Source organism: Onychomys torridus, chromosome 21 (assembly GCF_903995425.1).
Source record: "Onychomys torridus chromosome 21, mOncTor1.1, whole genome shotgun sequence".
NCBI classification, from domain to species: Eukaryota; Metazoa; Chordata; class Mammalia; order Rodentia; family Cricetidae; genus Onychomys; species Onychomys torridus.
Window position 1 is genome coordinate 33,045,745 of NC_050463.1, and position 18,202 is coordinate 33,063,946.

The following is an 18,202-nucleotide window of genomic DNA, read 5'->3' on the forward strand; positions in this document are numbered from 1 at the left end:
GTGATGGTAGGAATGGTGGTGAGGAGCGGGGGCTGTGCAGAGGCTCATGATGGAAGTGCTCAGTCAACACCAGCTGCTCCTGGGAAGCGTCCTTGAGCTTTTTCATATCTACCCTCCTCCCTTGGCCGATGTCGACCATCAGCAAGTCCTAAAGCCTCCATCTTATCCACCTACCTGCCTACGTGTGTGTGTATGTATGTATGCTCTGTCTGTCCGTCCGTCCATCAATATATCTATCTACTTTTTACTTAAGGTGTATTTATTTTACTTTTATGTATATGCCTGTTTTGCTTGCATATATATCTGGGCACCATGTGTGCCAGGCACCCATGGAGGCCAGACGAGGGCATCAGCTCCCCTGAAACTGGAGTTACAGATGGTTGTGAACCACCTGTAGGTGCTGGGCGTTAAACTCTAGTCTTCTACAGGGGCAACCAATGCTTTAACTGCTAAGCCATTGTTCCAGCCCGATTTGTTTTTAAGCAAAGTCTTGTATAGCCCAGACTGGCCTCAAATTTCATTTGTAGCCAAGGATGATCTCGGAATTCCAATCCTCCTGCCTCTACCTCTCTGTGCAAAGATGACAGGCTTGCACTGCCTCGCCTAGTTTATACAGTGGTGGGGATCGAACCCAGGGCTCAGTGAGCACTAGACAAGTGCTCTACCAGCTGAGCTCCATCCCAGCCTCGGGCTTAGTCTTCCACACACATTCCACGTCTGATATCTGGCCTAGCCATACTACCACTAGTGCAGACCACCACCGACTCCTACCCTCAGTCACACGAAAGCCTCTTCGTTAGCCTCACTGATATTAGCCTTGTGCTGCACAATCTGTTCACCACACAGCAGGGACTCAGTTACATGCTTCACTTCCCAGTGCTGAGGTTAAAAACATGTGCCAGCCGGGCGGGGGTGGCACACGCCTTTAACCCCAGCACTCGGGAGGCAGAGCCAGGTGGATCTCTGTGAGTTTGAGGCCAGCCTGGGCTACAGAGTGAGATCCAGGACAGGCGCAAAGCTACACAGAGAAACCCTGTCTCGAAAAACAAAACAAACAAACAAAAAAAATGTGCCACTACACCTGTCCTTTTTTGTTTTCAGTCAGGGCTGTGTAGATGTAACCATCTTGTTACATTAAGAAACACAGAGCCAGTGCACAGATGAAAGCCCGAGAGGTCAGAGTAATAGCTAAGAGCTGAAAACCTTACCCTTCACTGCCGCTGCTGTCCTTCCCTCCGCAAGAGAGCTAACTTCCTGTGTGTCTTTTTTATAGACTTTCTGTTCTGCCTTCTCATTGGTTGTAAACCCAACCACATGACCTCCTCACCACTGCCTGACTGTACAGACCTCCAGGTCTTGTATGGTTGGTATTGAGATTAAAGGCGTGTGTCTCCATGCTGGCTGTGTCCTTGAATGCACAGAGATCTGCCTGTCATGTGTACTGGATTAAAGGTGTGTGCCACCACCGCAAAGCTTCTGCTATGGCTGGCTATTAGCTCTGACCCCCAGGCAACTTTATTTATTAACATACCAATAAAATCACATTTCAGTACAAATAAAATATCACCATAGGGCTGGAGATGGCTCAGCAGTTCAGAGCACTTGTTGCTCTTCCGGAGGTTCAGAGTCTGATTCCCAGCAACCACACAGCAGTTTACAGTTCTGTCACTCCAGATCCATGGGATCCAATGACCTCTTCTGGCCTCAGGGAACATCACGCATGCACATGGTATACAGACCACATGCAGATAAAACACCCATACACTATATATATATATATATATGTTTTTCTGAGACAGGGTTTCTCTGTGTAGCTTTGGAGCCTGCCCTGGATCTCACTCTGTAGCCCAGGCTGACCTCGAACTCACAAAGATCCACTGGCTCTGCCTCCCGCATGCTGGGATTAAATGCGTTTGCCACCACCGCCCAGCAAATACTTTTCTAAAACCATCAACTGTAGCACCAGCAAGGTGGCTCAGTGGTTAGCAGGTTTTGCTGCACAAGCCTGTTGACCAGGGTTCAATCCCCAGAACCCATAGTTGAAGGAGGGGACCAACTCCTCTATGTTAGTCTGTGACCCCCACATGCACAACATAGCATGCCTGCATCCACACATATGCAATACACATACACAAACAAATACTAACTAAATTTTAAAAAACCATCTGTTAGAGGGCTGGGGCAGGAGCTCAGTTGATAGAGTGCTTGCCTAGCATGTGTGAGCCCTGGCTTAGGTCTCCAGCACCACGTATACCAGGCATCATAGCACATGCCTGGAATTTCAGCATTTGGGAGGTGGAGACAGGAGGATCAGAAGTTCCTTGACCATATAATGAGTTCAAGACCAGCCTGGCCTATGTGAGACCCTGTCAATAAAACAAAAACCCATTATGCTGTAAAATTGGTTTTTGCCTAGAATTTTCCAATAGTTTACTGTTCTACTCCATGTAAAAGCTAGACCGCTTGCTGTGGCCAGTAGCCCTGCAAGTGTTTACGTCTGCGTCTTCCCTGCTCTGGTCAGCTAGTTACCCATCAGTTTCTACCACATTGCACCCTTTGGCTCTGAGCATGCCCTACGCATCCTTGCTGGGAGTGTGGCATAGCCATTCCCTCTGCCCCATCTTGCCATGACTAACTCTCTTAAAATTTTTCTGCTAGCAGATATTAACCATACATACTAATGGGTTTCCTTATGGTGTTGTAATGTATTTTTATATTTACCCATTACCCTCTCTTGTCCCTTCTCTGGTCCCTGTCTTCCCAGCTATCTCCCCTCGTACCTTTTGCTTTTAATGATTCAGTGAGTTTCTTTAGAGTTGTTTACAGGATTCTGGGTGAGGGGTTGTTTGCAGGAGCGTGGGCACCTTACCAGTGGCCACACCACTAAAGAAAGTGTCTCTCCCTCCCACACCAACCATTCACTGCACATAGCTCCTGAGGGAGGGTGGGACCCCGTGAGTGTCTCTATCCCCATAACAGGATATATTGGTCCCCACATGGCATAGTCATGTCATGCCTGGAAGACAGCATCCCACCCTTTCTTTCTTACGTTCTTCCCACCCCCTCTTCCATGACGTTCCCTGAGCCTTCCATGCCTTACGTACGTCCCGTGTATGGCAGAGCACTCAACAGTCACTTATTGTCATCACCCTGACCAGTTATGTCCCGGCAGTTACATGTGCCCACTGCACACAGAAGCTCCCCTGACCAACACTGACCACAGACAGCACTGGTCCATGGGCAAAACGTAATTACTTAAAAGGCAACCTGACAGGCACATCATGTACATTTAGCAAAAAAATAACAGCGGTTGCTTCCTGACCAGGCCTGTGATTCCCCAGTCATGGATTTTGGACCAGTTTTACAGCACCAGATGTGAATTCCCTCCTGTGGGGCAGGCCTGAAATCCAATGACAGAATTCTTGGTTACCCCTTAACAGATTTGCCACTTTGTAGCCACAAGCATATTTTTGCCTGGCCAGTGACTAGCTGCTTCTTGTAGTCAGGTCCCAGGCAATTGTATTGGCCTCCTCAGCCACTGATGACAGTATCACCACGCTCCTTTTACTTCTCATCCTCTCCTTCTGTCTGTCTCCACAGGAATGGAAAATCCCAAGAGCAAGGCTTTCATCCTCTTGTTCCTCGTGGGCTTTCTGTGACCGCAGTGCGGGGCACACACTAGATGCCACTCCATGTGTGTTGAACCAGTGACTCAATGACAGTCCTGTAGTAATGTAACTCTTGGTATTATTGCCTCCGTGCTACAGGTGCTTTTCTGCTCTGGGTCACGTGGCGAAAGCTCGATTCCTGCATGAGACCAATGAGATCGCAGATCAGGTGTCCAGGGAATATGCAAGTATCATCCTCTTGACTCATTCAGTCTCCCAAGCTGAAGTTTCTGTTAGTTTTGGTTTGTGATTCCTAGTTTTCCAGCCTCTCTAGCTTCTACCCTGCCCAGCCCTCATCCCTAAAGTTGGACCACTTTGGAATTGCCTGTGAAACCTCAGGCTTCTGAGTCCCTTAAAGATGGCTAGCTTCTCCCATCTGTTAACCTCCCGGCCACACTGTGTCTGCCTGCGCTGAATGGCCAAACCTCCTTTTCCCTGTAGGGAGGAGAAGGAACCGACTTCTATCAGGTCCGAGCGCGGCTAGCCATGCTGGAAAAGAACTACAAACTGGCAGAGATGATCTTCTTGGAACAGGTAATGGGAGCAGAGGGACAGAATGGAAGAGAGGATTTGGGGAAGAGAGAAAAAATGAAAGACCATCTTCCAAAAGTTTGGAGAGAACTTTCAGGTTTGGGGCATTCACCCCATGCCTTCCTTAGGTTCCTCCTCTGTGTTAGTTAGTCTTTATCTAGGCAAGCATTCACCTTTGGTCTTTAATTTCTTCTTCCTCCCAAAAACAGTGTCTTAGCTCCTCTCTACTCCAGAACCTGCCTTTGCAACATTTTATTTTATTTATTTGTTTATTTATAAGTCTTTGCAATTCTTGTGCACAGGGTAGATCCAAGTTTTGTTGTTGTTGTTTAGTGTTTTTTTTGTTTTGTTTTGGTTTGGTTTTTGGTTTTTTGAGATAAGGTTTCTCTGTGTAGCTTTGGAGCCTGTCCTGGAACTCACTCTGTAGACCAGGCTGGCCTGGAACTCACAGAGATCCGCCTGCCTCTACCTCCCAAGTGCTGGGATTAAAGGTATGCACCACTGCTACCCGGCAGATCCAAGTTTTTGTGGAGCCCAAAACTTATACAGTCTGAGGAGCCTTCTTTAAGATAAATTGCCTTGGGTACTTGTGCAAACAAGGAGCCCAGAATCTTAAGCTTCTTGTAGTTGATAGTAAATCCATCCTTGGAGCCAGGTGCATAGCTCAGTGGTTGAGCATGGGCTTAACATGTGCAAGGCACTCAGTTCAGATTTCAGTGCACACACAGAGAACAGTTTGTGCCTGGCATCTTAGTCATGCTGAGCAGGACTTACTGACCCCCTGCCTTCCTGGTGTGTTCTTTCTTCCATGTGGTACCCTTAGAATGCTGTTGAGGAGGCCATGGACATGTACCAGGAGCTGCATCGTTGGGACGAGTGCATCGCTGTGGCTGAGGCCAAGGTATTGTTTCTGTTTTCACAGTTTGCTGTCACCAATTTGAGAAACCTTTCCAAGGAAGCCATAGGATCTGGAATGGGGTTGGGGCTGGCTGATATGGTGAGGAATTAACATACTGGTGCCCTGGGAGGAGCCACACTGTCACACAGGAGCAGGAGAGATATGGCATTCCTCGCTCCCTCTGTGCACACCCAGGGACACCCAGCCTTGGAGAAGCTGCGCAGGGATTACTATCAGTGGTTAATGGACACACAGCAAGAGGAACGAGCAGGTGAGCTGCAGGAGAGTCAAGGGGATGGGCTGGCAGCCATCAGCCTCTACCTCAAAGCAGGGCTCCCTGCCAAAGCTGCGCGCCTGGTGCTGACCCGTGAGGAGCTTCTGGCCAACACGGAGCTGGTGGACCACATCACCACGGCCCTCATCAAGGGGGAGCTCTATGAAAGGGTATGTGGACTGCCTTTGCTTGGCCCTTGAGGCCACACAGCTCTCCCTGACTGCCAGCGTTCCTTCTTAGGGAAGTTCAGTGGGCTTCTCTCACTGTAGTCTTGTATGTGTTGACAGGCAGGTGATCTCTTTGAGAAGATCCGAAACCCACAGCGGGCCCTTGAGTGCTACTGTAAAGGCAATGCGTTCATGAAAGGTACGAGCTGCTCCTAAGCTGTCTTTTGCCATTGTACACTCCTGCCCATCCAGTACCCCAGCACCTCCTTGGGGGCATCCCTTCCGGTTGACTGGCTTCAATTCTTCCGCTTCTCCCCTGTTCTTCCAAACTTCATCTCCCTGCCCTGTTTCCCTGGGTCCCATCCCTGGAACTCTGAGCCAAGTGCCTCTTGCTTCCCTGGTAGCGGTTGAGCTGGCTCGGCTGGCCTTCCCCGTGGAGGTTGTGAGGCTGGAGGAGGCCTGGGGGGACTACTTGGTGCAGCAGAAGCAGCTGGACGCGGCCATCAACCACTACATTGAAGCCAGGTATGGGGGCACAGGGCACAGGGATTTGGGCATGAAGTGAGAAACTGTGGTGAAGGGGATGGCAGCTGCAGCCTAAAGGGAGAGATCTCAAAATGTGGGCTAGAATGTGTGTAGGGTCCCCACTCCTTTCCTCCTCCTCCCACCTCACATAGTGAATGTTCTGCCTGACTCTGCCAGGTGCTCCATTAAAGCCATCGAGGCTGCCCTGGGTGCCCGCCAGTGGAAGAAGGCAATTTATATATTAGACCTCCAGGATCGGAACACTGCATCTAAATACTACCCTCGGGTGGCCCAGCACTATGCATCTCTGCAGGAGTATGAGGTAAGAAGTCCCCTTCTGCAGCATTGAGGCAATGCAGTGCAGGGTAGTAAGGACGTCCCCTAGATCAAGATGTGGGGCAGCTCACCAAGCTGTTCTAGCTGGGGCTCAGACAACGTCACTATGAATGAGGAGGCTCACTTCTCTACCGTCCCAGCATGACCCAGATGCTGCCTCATTCCCCAGACAGAGTGAGCTCCAGCTCTCTTCCTGTGCCAGCTCAAGTGATTCTTCATGAATGACTTCAGCATAGCTAGAGTAGATTGTCCTGCAGGGCAGAAATGTGAATAGATGGCTCAGTGGTCAAGGTCTCACTTGCTATACCACGGAGAGAACCTACGTTCAGATACCAGCACCCACGTGGTCCTACACATACCTGGAGCCCCAGAGCTGTGGGGGGTGAAGACAAGAGGATTCCCTGCCTGGGGCTTGCTGGCCACCAGCCTAGCTAAACATCACATGGTCCAGCTTTAGAGAGAGAGAGACCCTGCCTCAAAGAAACAAGACAGACACTCTCACCTCTTGTTTCATGTTTATGTGTGTGCCTAACACATGCACATATACAACACACGTGCGTACACCACACACATGCATCACACACACATACATGCCCATACTTCACACACGTGCATCACACACACACACACACACACACACACACACACACACACACACACACGATTGTCTCTGCTCCGCTTCAATCTCGCTTCTTCCTAGAGGCACATTCTCCTTGCTCTCTTCTTTTCTTCAGTATTACTACAAAGTGGTGTGCCAGGCTCTCCGCTATCCCCCCGTTGACATCCTTTCGATTTTAGATTGCTGAGGAGCTCTACACCAAAGGAGACCGGACCAAAGATGCTATAGACATGTACACGCAGGCTGGCCGCTGGGAGCAAGCCCACAAGGTAGAGAAGGAGCAGTGTCTGTGAGGACAGAACTCTGCATTAGTGGCCATGTTGCCTCGCTCCTTTACCTCTGATCCCTCTCCTTTACTGGTTCCCTGAAGGCGAAGAAAGATTGCTAAAATACAGCATGGACAGCTTGGATCCCTAGCAATGGGGGGGAAAAATCAGAGGTCCCTGTCCCTAAGCCTGCAGTTCTAAAGACAGCTGACAGACGTGGGAGCCAGGCATTCGGAACTAGCACTCCACAGCCCCTGGTCTCTTGATGACTGTCCTCTCCCTACATCACAGAGTTCCGTAGAGCAAGTAGACGTGTAGTAATGCAGTGTGTGCTACATACCACAGTCTCTCATGCCTCAGCAGAGTATAGCTCTTCACAGGCTCCTGGCAGACCTGGCATGGCCTGAACTGACCAGTAGAGTGGCAATAACTAAATGCCAGTCAGTGTTGGGGGAGAACTCAGAGCTCAAGAGCAGATGAGCCTCCTTGTGGCCTGGCACCGAAGCCCCCGGCTTCCATGTCCACAGCTGGCAATGAAGTGCATGCGGCCAGAAGACGTGTCAGTGCTGTACATCACGCAGGCCCAGGAGATGGAGAAGCAGGGCAAGTACCGGGAGGCTGAAAGGTGAGGAGCGTGGAGGAGGGATGGGTCTGAGGATGCGTGGCCGCCTCCTCCCAGAAGCAGTGGCAGCAGGGATCTAGCTGTAGGAGGCTCCAGCTGCATCCCCTGTCCTCAGGCTGTATGTGACGGTGGAGGAGCCCGATCTTGCCATCACCATGTTCAAAAAGCACAAGCTGTATGACGACATGATCCGCCTGGTAGGGAAGCACCACCCAGATCTGCTCAGTGACACACACCTCCACCTGGGCAAGGTGAGCCCTTCCATCCCTGCCCAGCCCTCCCAGCCAGTTCCCAGCACCCCTTCCATCCTGACGAACTCCCCTACAGGAGCTGGAGGCCGAAGGCCGGCTGCAAGAGGCCGAGTATCACTACCTTGAGGCCCAGGAATGGAAGGCCACTGTGAACATGTACCGGTCCAGTGGGCTGTGGGAGGAGGCCTATCGGGTAAGGAGTCCATGTAACCCTCTTTTCTGTTCTCGCATGACTGATTTTGATGAATGTCACAAAGACCTGAGTATTGTTGTCAGAAGCACAGCCACGCCTGTATATACAACATTTTACTTACAATTTTAAGGGTTTCTGGCTTTCCTGAAGTCCATTCTCTGTCCCTAAACACTGTGACCTCTGTTAAGAGACCTGGAACCTGGCCCTCTTCCGTGCTGCCTTGTCATTGCAGCTGAGGCAGGAGGCCAGAGACAACAAGGGGGCAGCTCTGCAGTGGGCAGCGCTCCTGCAAGTTTGCTTTACAGGTGGCCAAAGCCCACGGAGGAGCCAACGCCCACAAACACGTGGCCTATCTGTGGGCGAAGAGCCTGGGAGGAGAGGCTGCCGTCAGACTGCTTAACAAGCTGGGGCTTCTGGAGGCCGCCATTGACCATGCTGCAGACAACTGGTGGGTCTGGGGGAAGCCTCCTCTCCCCTGACTGCAGCCCGCACATAGAGAAAGACATCGGACATGCCACTGAAAAAGAATTCCAAAAGCTGAGGCAAAAGTAAAGACGTGAGCCAGGCATGGCGCTGCCATGTGTAATCCTGCCATTCGGGGGTGGAGGCAGAAGGAGCAGAGGTTCAAGACCAGCTCCAACACATAGTGAGTTTGAGGCCGGCCTACGCTCAGCTATACGATACCATGTTTCAACAAAAACGAGTGAAAAATTGGCTAGGCATAATAATGCACACTTTTAGTTACACTGCCTGGGAGACCGAGGCAAGTAGAGCTCTGTGAGTTCAAGGCTGGCCTGGTCTACATAGAGTCTCAGGCCAGCCAGCCAAGGTCACATAGTGAAACCTTGTTGAGAGAGGAGGGAGAGAGAGAGAGAAGTCTTCAGAAGAGAGATGTTTTATCAGTGGTTCTAAAGAGAAGGGTGGGGCAGGAACAGCAAGAAAAGCTAGAACTATACTAAGTAACATTTCTGGGTTATCAGAGTGTAGTTCTGTTAAATGAAAAATGTGTATTTTTCTCTTTTATCTTTTTAGACAGTTTCCTAAGTACCTACAATGCATTGTAGTCACCCCATGCCCATCACCCTGTCTCATCACCCCCGTCTGCTGGCTCCCAGCTAGTCTGCCTCCCTCCTACTGGGGTGTCTTTGTCTGTCTGTCTGTGACCCACTGTGTTTAATTAGGATTGCCTGTGTGACCGTGGGAGGGGGTCGTCTACCACAGCACACACAACTGATCAGGGCAGATGTCTGCATTTCTTAACAAATGTCACAAGCTGGGAGCAGAGTCCCAGGCTGGGACTCGGTAGGGCTGGGGGGTGGGGGGGCTGCGGGAGCCCTCTTGCTGGCTTCAGCAAGGCTGGGGATTGTCCTGTCACTTCTGTTACCTTTAAACCTGCCCTATCTTCCCCATGCTTGTCTGTTCTCCATTTCTCACCTTCTGTAAGCATTACATACAAACTGTCTACGTCTTCCATTTCAGCTCCTTTGAATTTGCCTTTGAACTCTCTCGGCTAGCCCTTAAACACAAAACCCCGGAGATTCATCTCCGGTACGCCATGTACCTGGAGGATGAGGTATGGATGTCATTTTGTTCCCCCATACCCCTAACCACTGTGACCCTTGCAGTCCTGTCTAGTTGCCTGTGATACCAGGCTCCTCCTCACCCCGTGTGACTGTCTCTCTGTCCAGGGCAAATTTGAAGAGGCTGAAGCCGAGTTCATCAGAGCTGGCAAACCCAAAGAGGCTGTCCTCATGTGAGTTTCCTCACACCCTTCCTTTTTCTGTTTACTTCTGGGTCTGGAAATGCATGTACCACACAGGTGTGGGGGTCAAAAGACACCTTGCAGGCGATAGTTTTCTCCTCCTACCATGCGGGTTCCAGGATTTGAACTCGGGTCATTGGGTTTTTGTGGCGAGCACCTTACCCACTAAGCCGTCTCCCCAGCCCCGCACTGCAGATTCTTTATCCTGCCCTGGGATAGGACAAAGTCACTGCCCCAGGATCTCTCCTGGTCATCTTTACTTTCAAACCTTACAAGTTAGACGACTGTCTGTCTCCCATGTCCCCCATCTCGGGCAGGTTTGTCCACAACCAGGACTGGGAGGCAGCTCAGCGCGTGGCTGAGGCCCACGACCCTGACAGTGTTGCTGAGGTCCTTGTAGGTCAGGCTCGTGGGGCCCTAGAGGAGAAGGACTTCCAGAAGGCAGAAGGGTTGCTGCTTCGGGCCCAGAGACCAGGCCTGGCTCTCAATTATTATAAGGTGAGTCACTCTATTTGGGCCACAAAGGAAGGATGGGACAGTGAGAGACCACAGAGCCACACTGACCCCTGGTGCTGCAGAAGGCAAGAGAGAGAAAGGACAGGCCAGAGAAGGGAGGGGAGGAGTCTAACAAGTCAGGACCCAGGCCAGAGGGGCCTGTGTAGCAGTAGGAAGCCTCAGAGCCCCCAGCTCTGCCCTTCTGACACCTGCAAACCTGAGCAGGAGGCTGGACTCTGGAGCGACGCTCTGCGCATCTGCAAGGACTATGTGCCTGGCCAGCTAGAGGCCCTTCAGGAAGAGTATGAGCGGGAAGCCACCAAGAAGGGGGGAAGGTAAGAAGCCATGCGTCCTGGCAGGACCTGGTGGAGATGGGACTCAAGGTATGCACACACCGGCCCACACTACCCCTCCCCAATCCTGACCACTAAACACTCTCACCCCACAGAGGTGTGGAGGGACTTGTGGAGCAGGCACGGCAGTGGGAACAGGCTGGCGAGTATGGCCGTGCCGTGGACTGCTACCTCAAAGTTCGAGAGGCAGGCAGCAGCGGCCTGATGGAGAAGTGCTGGATGAAGGTGAGGCTCCAGACATTCCTGGTCCTGATTCCCAGAGGTCCATTCCCACTCAGCGGCTTTCACAGGCCTTCATCTTGACCCTCCTGTTATGTCGAGTAACAGATGTCTACTGAGTGCCACAACATCTGAAGACCGTAAGAGATGTAAGACAGACACCCCAGTCAGCCCGAAGTTAGGGGACTTAATTATACCAGCTCGGAGTGAAAGACTGAGGTGTATGAGGTGGAGTTCAGAGACACCTGAGCTCTCTGTGGGCTGCAGCAGTCCAGAGTTCTCTGAGGAAGGAAGGAGGACTCAAATGGGAGCCAGAAGGGCAACTCCAGACCCAGGGGCTTAGCTGAAGGCCATGCCAACAGCATGGCTCCTCCTTCTGCACCTCCGCCCAACAGCTCCCCTCCAGCAGACCGAGCCAACCAACACTCCTCCCCAAGCCAAAGACAAACTATTAGTCAGAGGAACAAAACTGATAGGCGCATGTATCTGACCGAGATAAGAAGCTGGCTCACACAGTTATCAAAGTGGGCAAGTCCCAAGGTCTGCATGGAGACTGGCAAGCAGGAAGGCCAGGAGAGAAAGTGGTTCCTGTCTGCAGACTGGCAGGCTGGAGACCCAGGAAGAGCCAGCATTTCAGTTCCAGAGTGAGGGCAGGAAAAAGCCAGTGTCCCCCCCAGTTCAGACAACATTTGGGCAGGGAGAGTTTTCCTTTACTCAGGGTAAAGTAAGCCTTTTTGTTCAGTCCAAGCTTTCAGCTGATTGGATGAATCCCATCTACATTAGGAAGGCCAATCTGCTGTACAATTTAAACGTTAACCTCATCCAAGTACATCCTACAGAAACACCCAGAGTACTGTTTGAACAGTGCCCACATCCCGTGTCTTCCAGTCATCACACAAAACTACCCGATAAGCCAACCCCATTCATTATCTTTGTGATGAGGCATGCGTGTGTAGTTGAGAGGTGTACATGGGTACAGGGAAAGCAGGATTGGGAGCCCTGGGGCTGAGGGGTAACTGGCTCTCTAAATACTGTTGTGTTGATGCCATGTAAGGTGCCCTAAGTTCTGGGGTCACTGAATAGGTCCCGGAAGGTGGAATAAAGGAAGTCGAGGGGCAGATGTTTGGTTGTGAGGTCTGAGCAGGCGCTAATCAAGCACTAAGCACCTGGTACAAGGGTACGCTGTTCACTAAAGTCTGTGCGGGGCTGTATCTTCAGGTTGGTCACAGGATGGCTCTCTGGATGGGGGAAAGCATGCTTTGAGCCTTGCTTAAAGGATTTGGCAGGCAAGGAGAGAGCAGGGAAAGTCTATACGGTAGCTAAATTGGGTCACATGGAAATTGAAATAAGTGAGGATGTTGGCACCCCAGTGGAAACAGTTCAACAGAGCTGTCAATCATCCGGACCAGCACTGTCGCTGGGGCACTAGACAAGCTACAAGTGTGTCATTTCAGTTTTCAATGCCTCTTTTTGAGTAAGGTTTAAAAAGAGAATTAAAAATAATTGGAATATACTTAACCGAACATTTAGATGTTGACATTTTGGACTGGAGAGATGGCTCAGTGGTTAAGAGCAGTTGCTGTTCTTCCAGACGACCCAGGTTATGTTCCCATCACCCACATGGCAGCTCACAACCATCTAGAACTCCAGCTTTGGAGAGTCCAACACCCTCTTCTAGCCTCCACAGGCACCAGACACAGAAAAAGATGCAGGCAAAATACCCATACACATAACATAAAATATGCAAAATCTTTAAATTATTGACATTTCACCATAATAATCATTGGACTTAATATTACTGGTATTTGTCATTCTTTTGTACTGTCTTCAAAGTCCAGTGAACATGAATAGTCTGAGGCTCACAAATAGCCACAGCGTTCCCTCAATTCTCATTTCGTCTTCACTACACTATGCTAAGATCCTATCTGTGACAAAGAAAATGCAGTGAGCTCATACAGCGAATGAAGTGGGCAGAGCTGCAGTGAGCCGAGTGGGGACAGGAGACAGGTTCCCTGGTGGTCAGCCAGAAGACCCGCGGGCCAGGCTTAGCCTGGGAGGGTGGGAGGTGAGGAAGGCTCACCACAAAGGTGGAAGCTGGAGGAGGAAGACAGGAGGCCCAGAAGCCCTCGTCGGGCCGACTTCTACCCGTCCACCTTGTGTCCGACCACTCAGGCGGCTGAGCTGTCCATCAAGTTCCTGCCTCCGCAGCGCAGTCTGGAAGTAGTTCGGGCTGTAGGTCCCCAGCTCATCGGAATCGGAAAGCACAGCGCCGTGAGTACGGTGCTGGGGGCAACAATCCCATGTACCTGGGTGGGGTAGGGACCCCCGTGTGTGTTGGGCGGACCCCTCTGGCAGGTGCGGTGGTGTTCTGGGGAGAGAGTGTTCACCAAGTGGGAGGCCGTGTCGGGTCAGATGGGAAGAGGTTTCACTCTGCTTTCCCACCGTGCAGGCTGCAGAACTCTATCTGAACCTGGACCTTGTCAAAGAAGCAATCGATGCTTTCATTGAGGGGGAAGAGTGGAACAAGGCCAAACGCGTGGCCAAAGAGTTAGACCCCCGGTAAGGGCTAGAGTCTGTCTTTTTAGTTTCTTTGTAAACACCGGAGACGTTCTTAGAGGGAGGGTGTGGTGTCACGGGACCACGGAGTTGGCAATCTCTACATCTTCCCAGGTATGAAGACTATGTGGACCAGCACTATAAGGAATTCCTTAAGAACCAGGGCAAAGTGGATTCGGTAAGGCTCTCAAGTGTCAGGAGGCAGAATGCAGGGAGAAGCCAGAGGGGCTAACTAGGTGCTTGAGCTCTTGCCTAGCATGGATAAGGCCCTGGGTTCAGTCCCCAGCACCACCCAAACAAGAGTAAAAGCCCAATTCCTGAAGAGGTTCTAGAGACCCTCCCATTTAATTGCTCCACAGCTGGTGGGCGTGGACGTGGTGGCCGCTTTGGACCTGTACGTGGAGCAGGGTCAGTGGGACAAGTGCATTGAAACAGCTACCAAGCAGGTACGGCTGCCCTCCCCCCACCCATCTCCTCTCCAATCTACCTGCTTCTGAGCACCCCACCCTTAACCCCACCAATGCCCAATCTGCCGAGGCCCTACTGAGCACGGCAGGGGGCTTCCGTCCTCTGACACTCTGATCAGAGTCGCCCGTGCCCTTTACCTCCTGAACCAACCCATGGACTCTGGTCACTGCTGGCTGTCCATGCTGTTCCTCCACTCCCAAACAGAACTACAAGATCCTGCACAAGTACGTGGCTTTGTATGCAACTCATCTGATCCGAGAAGGTGGCTATACCCAGGCCCTGGCCCTCTATGTGCAACACGGAGCCCCTGCTAACCCACAGGTACCCGCCGCCTTCTGGGATGAACGTTTCCACTAAGGACATCATTCTTCCTCCTCTAAAGCGGCCGTCCCTTCAGCTGTCTGAGTCCTGTGCTGAAACGCAGACTCTCTGGAGGATTTATCCTTTGAAGAAACCACGCAGTTGCCCATGTCCTTAGTAAACATACATGGCCCTGTCTGTCCAAGAGGGAATCATGGACACCCTGCAGGGTCTTCACTGACTTCCTCTAGAACTGACACTGTTCTATGGAGAATCAGAGTTTTCTAGACTATTACATTTATATATTCGCCCACACTCACTCAACACCAGTTAATATGATGGTTTTTTGTTGAGTTTTGTCTGTTTTGAGTCAGGACCTTCTGCAGGCCAGGACAGCCTGGAACTCACAACGGAGCCTAGGATGACCTCGAAATCCTGGTCCTCCTGCCAAAATGGTTTTTCTTTTCCCCTATGCCTCCTCTTCCCACATCAGTCTCTTAGCTCCTCCACACACAGCTCCCTCACTCGGGTCTCCTTCCCCTCAACTTCTAGAACTTCAACATCTACAAAAGGATCTTCACTGACATGGTTAGCTCTCCTGGGACCAACAATGCCGAGGCCTACCATAGCTGGGCTGACCTCCGGGATGTCCTCTTCAACCTGGTAAGGGTCAACGGTGAAACAAGAAGTCCCTCTGTCCTGGTCTCCCACGTGGACACAGGCCTTTCCCTTACCAGGGCAAATGGCCAGCAGTGACCACTCCACAGCCCTCCTTGTCCCCCACCCCCGAGACTGGCTGTGCTCTCTCCCCCTCTTCTAGTGTGAGAACCTGGTGAAGTCCAGCGAAGCAAACTCCGCCGCTCATGAGGAGTTTGAGGTGATGCTGCTGATTGCTCATTACTACGCTACACGGTCTGCAGCCCAGAGCATCAAGCAGCTGGTAAGATGCAACCGGAGAGATCCAATGCAGAGCCCGCAGGCCTAGGAAGCCAAACAAATCCAAGTTCTGGATCTTCGAGCTTAGGCTCCTCGACCGCCATGGTTCCTTTGCCCGTCTCCTTTCTAACCTGTCCTTAACACTTGCTGAGATGAGGTTTTTTCCTATACCGTTCTGACCGTAGGGCTCTGTGCCCACAGTTCTACCAGTCTCATTATGTTGAAACGCTCACATATGATAGACTTTTTTTTAAAGCTTTTTTTGTTTTGTTTTGGTGTCCCTCCCCCCCAGACAGGGTTTCTCTGTAGCTTTGGAGCCTGTCCTGGAACTCGCTTTGTAGACCAGGCTGGCCTCGAACTCAGAGATCCACCTGCCTCTGCCTCCTGAGTGTTGTGATTACAGGCGTGCACCACCACCACACAGCCAAAGCTTTTTTTTTTTTTAAAGATTTATTATGTATACAGTGTTCTGTCTGCATGTGTGCCTGCAGGCCAGAAGAGGGCACCAGATCTCATTACAGATGGTTGTGAGCCACCATGTGGGTGCTGGGAATTGAACTCAGGACCTCTGGAAAAGTAGCCAGTGCTCTTAACGGCTGAGCCACCTCTCCAGACCAGATATGATAGTTTTTATGTGCCTCCTGGAAGTACACTTTTGACTTATTTGGTAATAACTATGCATACATTTCATGTACTCGGTCAACTCCTAGAAGTAAAAGAACCCTATACATAACCTGAGTTGGTTATGTTATACTGATGCAAAGAACTAAGGCCGGCCGGGATAGCCTGAGATCCAGAGGGGTTCAGAACTGCTTGCTGGTTTCCCAGCTCCATGGCTGTCTTGGTTACAGGCTCACTGGTCTGGTAGCTCAACCACCGAAGGACCAGGACGGTCAAGCTTGCCTTTAATCCACAGGAAACCGTAGCTGCCAGGCTTTCTGTTTCGCTCTTGCGCCACACCCAGCTGTTACCCGCAGACAAGGCCTTTTATGAAGCAGGCACGGCTGCCAAGGTGAGCTGGGACGAGGGAAGGGTGGGGCCGAAGAAAGGAGGAAGTCTAAAGTGGAAGATGGAGACCGCCCCAGGCAAGGCTGAGCAAAGCTGAGCGGAGGGGCTGATGTTGAGGACAGTCGGCCTCTTCCTGGAGCAGCCCCCCTGACCCCCAAGGTACTCAACCTCATACCCACTTGCAACTTTTCTCTTCTAGGAAGTTGGCTGGGAAAACATGGCTTTCATTTTCCTCAACCGATTTTTGGATCTGACTGACGTAAGTAGGAAACTGTCTAGAGATGGGGATGCCTTGCCTGTCCCTGGTCATGCCTGGCTATCTCCTGGTTGACTGTTCTGCCCCAGGCAATCGAAGAAGGGACTCTGGACGCCCTTGACCACTCGGATTTCCAGGACACAGACATCCCCTTTGAGGTGCCACTCCCGGCCAAGCAACACGTGCCGGTGAGGAGGCACCAGCAGGCTGGCACTGAGAAGGGAAGAAAGATGGCTTTGGGTTGCTGACTGTCAGTGACGTCAGCCTTCACTATCGCTCAGGGAAAGTAGTGAGGATGTCCCTCAGATCCAAGGTGGACTACTGTAGCTAAAGCTGATGTATGGCCAGGCTCAGGAAGGCCCTGTCGTCACCACTGCCAAGCACCCCAGCCCCATGGGAGCTGGTGCTACCAAGTATCTTTCCCAGGAGGCCCAGAGAGAAGAGGTTCGAGACTGGGTGCTCACAGTCTCAATGGATCAGCGGCTGGAACAGGTTCTGCCCCGGGATGAGCGTGGTGTCTATGAGGCTTCCCTAGTAGCAGCGAGCACTGGAGTTCGAGCACTGCCCTGCCTCATTACAGGTACTGAACCCCACATCACCCCATATCCCATCCAAGCAAAAAGGAGGGAAAAGCAACAGCTTCGAAAATGCATTTCATCCAGGCCGTGGTGGCCTGTGATCCCAGCACTGGGGAGGCAGAGGCAGGCGGATCTCAGTGAGTGCGAGGCCAGCCTGAAAATGCACTTCAGTGACAGGACCATCCACCCATCCCTCTCTACTCCCAGGCCCCTGTTTACCCTTCTCATTCTCTTGCAGACGCCAGCACCTTTTTTTTTTAACTGATTTTTGAGACAGGGTCTCTCTGTGTTAACAGCCCTAGCTGTCCTGGATCTCACTCTGTAGCCCAGGCTGGCCTCGAACTCACAGAGATCCACCTGGCTCTGCCTCCCGAGTGCTGGGATTAAAGGCGGGCACCGCCCCCCCCAACCCAGCTCCATCATCTTACCTTCCACCACAGGTTACCCCATTCTGAGGAACAAAATTGAATTCAAGCGGCCAGGGAAGGCTGCTAACAAAGACAACTGGAACAAGTTTCTTATGGCCATCAAGGTTAGAGGGGGAGCCGGTCTTAAGGAGGAGGGCAAAGAGACCAGCTGGGAGTGGGGTGCAGGGTGGCAGAGTGGGGTGCAGGGTGGCGGAGTGGGGTGCAGGGTGGCAGCACAACAAGCAAGATTGTCCACAAGGCAGGCACAGAGCCTGCTCCTCCTAACACCCGGGAGCTAGTGGCTCCTACGCTGGCTCTGGGGAGTCTGCTCACGGTCTCCCTTTGCTCACAGACCTCCCACAGCCCAGTGTGCCAGGATGTGCTCAAATTCATCAGCCAGTGGTGTGGCGGCCTCCCCAGCACCAGCTTTTCTTTTCAGTGACGGGTGCAGCAGGGATTTAGCTCTGCCCCTCATTAAAGTTCTGTAAGTAGTTGAGACTGCTGTATTCTTTGA

General features: G+C 51.7%; 1 protein-coding gene across 4 annotated transcripts in view; it reads left to right on the forward strand.

The window, feature by feature from the left end:
- The window catches only part of Ift172 (intraflagellar transport 172), a 44,584-nt gene that overhangs the window by 22,403 nt on the left and 3,979 nt on the right, over window positions 1-18,202 (forward strand). For 2 of the 4 annotated variants that reach the window (XM_036170712.1, XM_036170713.1), the window contains exons 19-48: window positions 3,768-3,852; window positions 4,110-4,202; window positions 5,023-5,100; window positions 5,293-5,541; window positions 5,659-5,737; window positions 5,943-6,063; window positions 6,241-6,385; window positions 7,198-7,287; window positions 7,812-7,909; window positions 8,022-8,157; window positions 8,234-8,350; window positions 8,656-8,798; window positions 9,830-9,923; window positions 10,039-10,103; window positions 10,430-10,610; window positions 10,833-10,942; window positions 11,056-11,185; window positions 13,352-13,450; window positions 13,629-13,738; window positions 13,850-13,913; window positions 14,095-14,181; window positions 14,408-14,524; window positions 15,056-15,166; window positions 15,324-15,443; window positions 16,356-16,451; window positions 16,647-16,706; window positions 16,793-16,891; window positions 17,130-17,283; window positions 17,722-17,813; window positions 18,041-18,172. In XM_036170712.1, coding sequence (XP_036026605.1) covers window positions 3,768-3,852; window positions 4,110-4,202; window positions 5,023-5,100; window positions 5,293-5,541; window positions 5,659-5,737; window positions 5,943-6,063; window positions 6,241-6,385; window positions 7,198-7,287; window positions 7,812-7,909; window positions 8,022-8,157; window positions 8,234-8,350; window positions 8,656-8,798; window positions 9,830-9,923; window positions 10,039-10,103; window positions 10,430-10,610; window positions 10,833-10,942; window positions 11,056-11,185; window positions 13,352-13,450; window positions 13,629-13,738; window positions 13,850-13,913; window positions 14,095-14,181; window positions 14,408-14,524; window positions 15,056-15,166; window positions 15,324-15,443; window positions 16,356-16,451; window positions 16,647-16,706; window positions 16,793-16,891; window positions 17,130-17,283; window positions 17,722-17,813; window positions 18,041-18,130 — 3,313 coding nt within the window. In that variant the 3' untranslated portion in view covers window positions 18,131-18,172. Of the gene's footprint in view, window positions 1-3,767; window positions 3,853-4,109; window positions 4,203-5,022; window positions 5,101-5,292; window positions 5,542-5,658; window positions 5,738-5,942; window positions 6,064-6,240; window positions 6,386-7,197; window positions 7,288-7,811; window positions 7,910-8,021; window positions 8,158-8,233; window positions 8,351-8,655; window positions 8,799-9,829; window positions 9,924-10,038; window positions 10,104-10,429; window positions 10,611-10,832; window positions 10,943-11,055; window positions 11,186-13,351; window positions 13,451-13,628; window positions 13,739-13,849; window positions 13,914-14,094; window positions 14,182-14,407; window positions 14,525-15,055; window positions 15,167-15,323; window positions 15,444-16,355; window positions 16,452-16,646; window positions 16,707-16,792; window positions 16,892-17,129; window positions 17,284-17,721; window positions 17,814-18,040; window positions 18,185-18,202 lie in introns of those variants that run through there. The other 2 variants (XM_036170714.1, XM_036170711.1) reach the window with 1 other exon arrangement.